Source organism: Chionomys nivalis, chromosome 6 (assembly GCF_950005125.1).
Source record: "Chionomys nivalis chromosome 6, mChiNiv1.1, whole genome shotgun sequence".
In the NCBI taxonomy this organism is placed as follows: domain Eukaryota; kingdom Metazoa; phylum Chordata; class Mammalia; order Rodentia; family Cricetidae; genus Chionomys; species Chionomys nivalis.
The window spans coordinates 9,799,657-9,800,922 of NC_080091.1; the positions used below are offsets into that span (position 1 = coordinate 9,799,657).

General features: G+C 43.5%; 1 protein-coding gene across 1 annotated transcript; it reads right to left on the bottom strand.

Annotated features, from left to right (window-relative positions):
* Positions 1–450: 450 nt before the first annotated feature.
* On the bottom strand, positions 451–973 carry LOC130876187 (sorting nexin-3-like). The gene is made up of 2 exons (XM_057772638.1): positions 718–973; positions 451–592 (listed from the first exon to the last, which is right to left on the bottom strand). The coding sequence occupies exons 1-2, from the start codon at positions 971–973 to the stop codon at positions 561–563; spliced, it is 288 nt and encodes a 95-aa protein (XP_057628621.1). The 3' UTR covers positions 451–560.
* Between the last annotated feature and the right edge of the window lie 293 nt (positions 974–1,266).

A 1,266-nucleotide genomic window follows, 5' to 3' on the forward strand; every position in this document is an offset into this window, starting at 1 on the left:
AGGCCAGAAGAAAGATGCACTCTGCACACAAAGTACACCTCATATGTGTGGCACCGGAGACAAACAGTGTCGTGCTCCTGCACATAAATTAGGACCAAGTGGTGACATCACACATTAAGGGGGAGGAGAAAGATTCTAGCCAATCAGATTCAAGAAGCGAACAGGACACAGAATCTGCAAATAAGACCAAGTCAGCAACTTTTGTCAGGACAGTGCAGGTCTATGGGGTTTGTGAGGCTACCATGTGTATATGGATGCAACACGGAGAGTTAGGTAGAGAGGCTCAACGAGGGAGTTTTCACTAAAGCAAATAAAAAACTTCTTGTCAACTGTCAAAACAAAACAAAATGAAAGGGAGCCTGTGAGTGTTAGAACACCCAGGGAGTGTTAGAACAGCGCCCGTGCAGCATGCTAAGTGAGTTACAGCTTCTTCATTGGTGTGGAGCAATCATTAATGGTCTTGTTTTGCCTCTTCTTTCCAAACTCAGGCATGTCTTATTTTAGATGGAGTATAGCTTTTATCTATTATTTCATCCTGTAAAAAAATGTTTAGACAATGTTCATTCTGGGCCAGAGAATGACCAGCGACCTTGTTTATAAACTGTTCCAGCCCTTGCTTCCTTTCCTCGATGAAATTGTCATCAAATATTCCATCATCTCCTCTAAAAGGAAGCTGCCACAAAAACGCTTTCCCAGGGAGTGGGGGAACTACAACCTTGCTCTCTCTTTCTAGTTCACTTGGAAGCCACTCAAAGTCACTGTATCTTCTTCTAACAGTAGATTCCTTCAGCTTGAAGATAGGAAGATTTGTCTTGACCCTGATCTCGTAGATGGTGAACCGGCCCCAGCCGACCCCCATGGTCTGCAGGTAGCTCACATCGATCTCGAGGAAGTTGCTGGGCGGCCCGTAGGCATCATTCAGGTTCTGTGGCTTGGTGATCTGCCGCCGGGTGTCCGCTACGGTCTCCACCATTTTGCTGTGTGACATTAAAATTTTAAATAACCCAATTAATAAATAGGGTACTGAACTGAACAAAGAATTGTCAACAGAAAAAGTTCAAATGGCCAACAGATACTTAAGGACATGTTTAACTTCCTTAGCTATCAGGGAAATACAAATCAAAACAATCATCTTACATCTGTCAGAATGGCTAAAATCAAAAACACCAATGATAGCCTATGCTGTAGAGAATTGGAGTAAGGGGAACACTCATCCATTGCTGGTGGGAATGCAAACTTGTGCAACCACTTTGGAAATCAGTGTGG

Bases quoted from the DNA above. Each gene is read 5' to 3' on its own strand.
- LOC130876187 (XM_057772638.1), bottom strand. From the start codon at position 973: ATGGTGGAGACCGTAGCGGACACCCGGCGGCAGATCACCAAGCCACAG. The intron at 593-717 runs AGGTTGTAGTTC...CAGTTTATAAAC, and splicing joins TGAACTAGAAAGAGAGAGCA to AAGGTCGCTGGTCATTCTCT.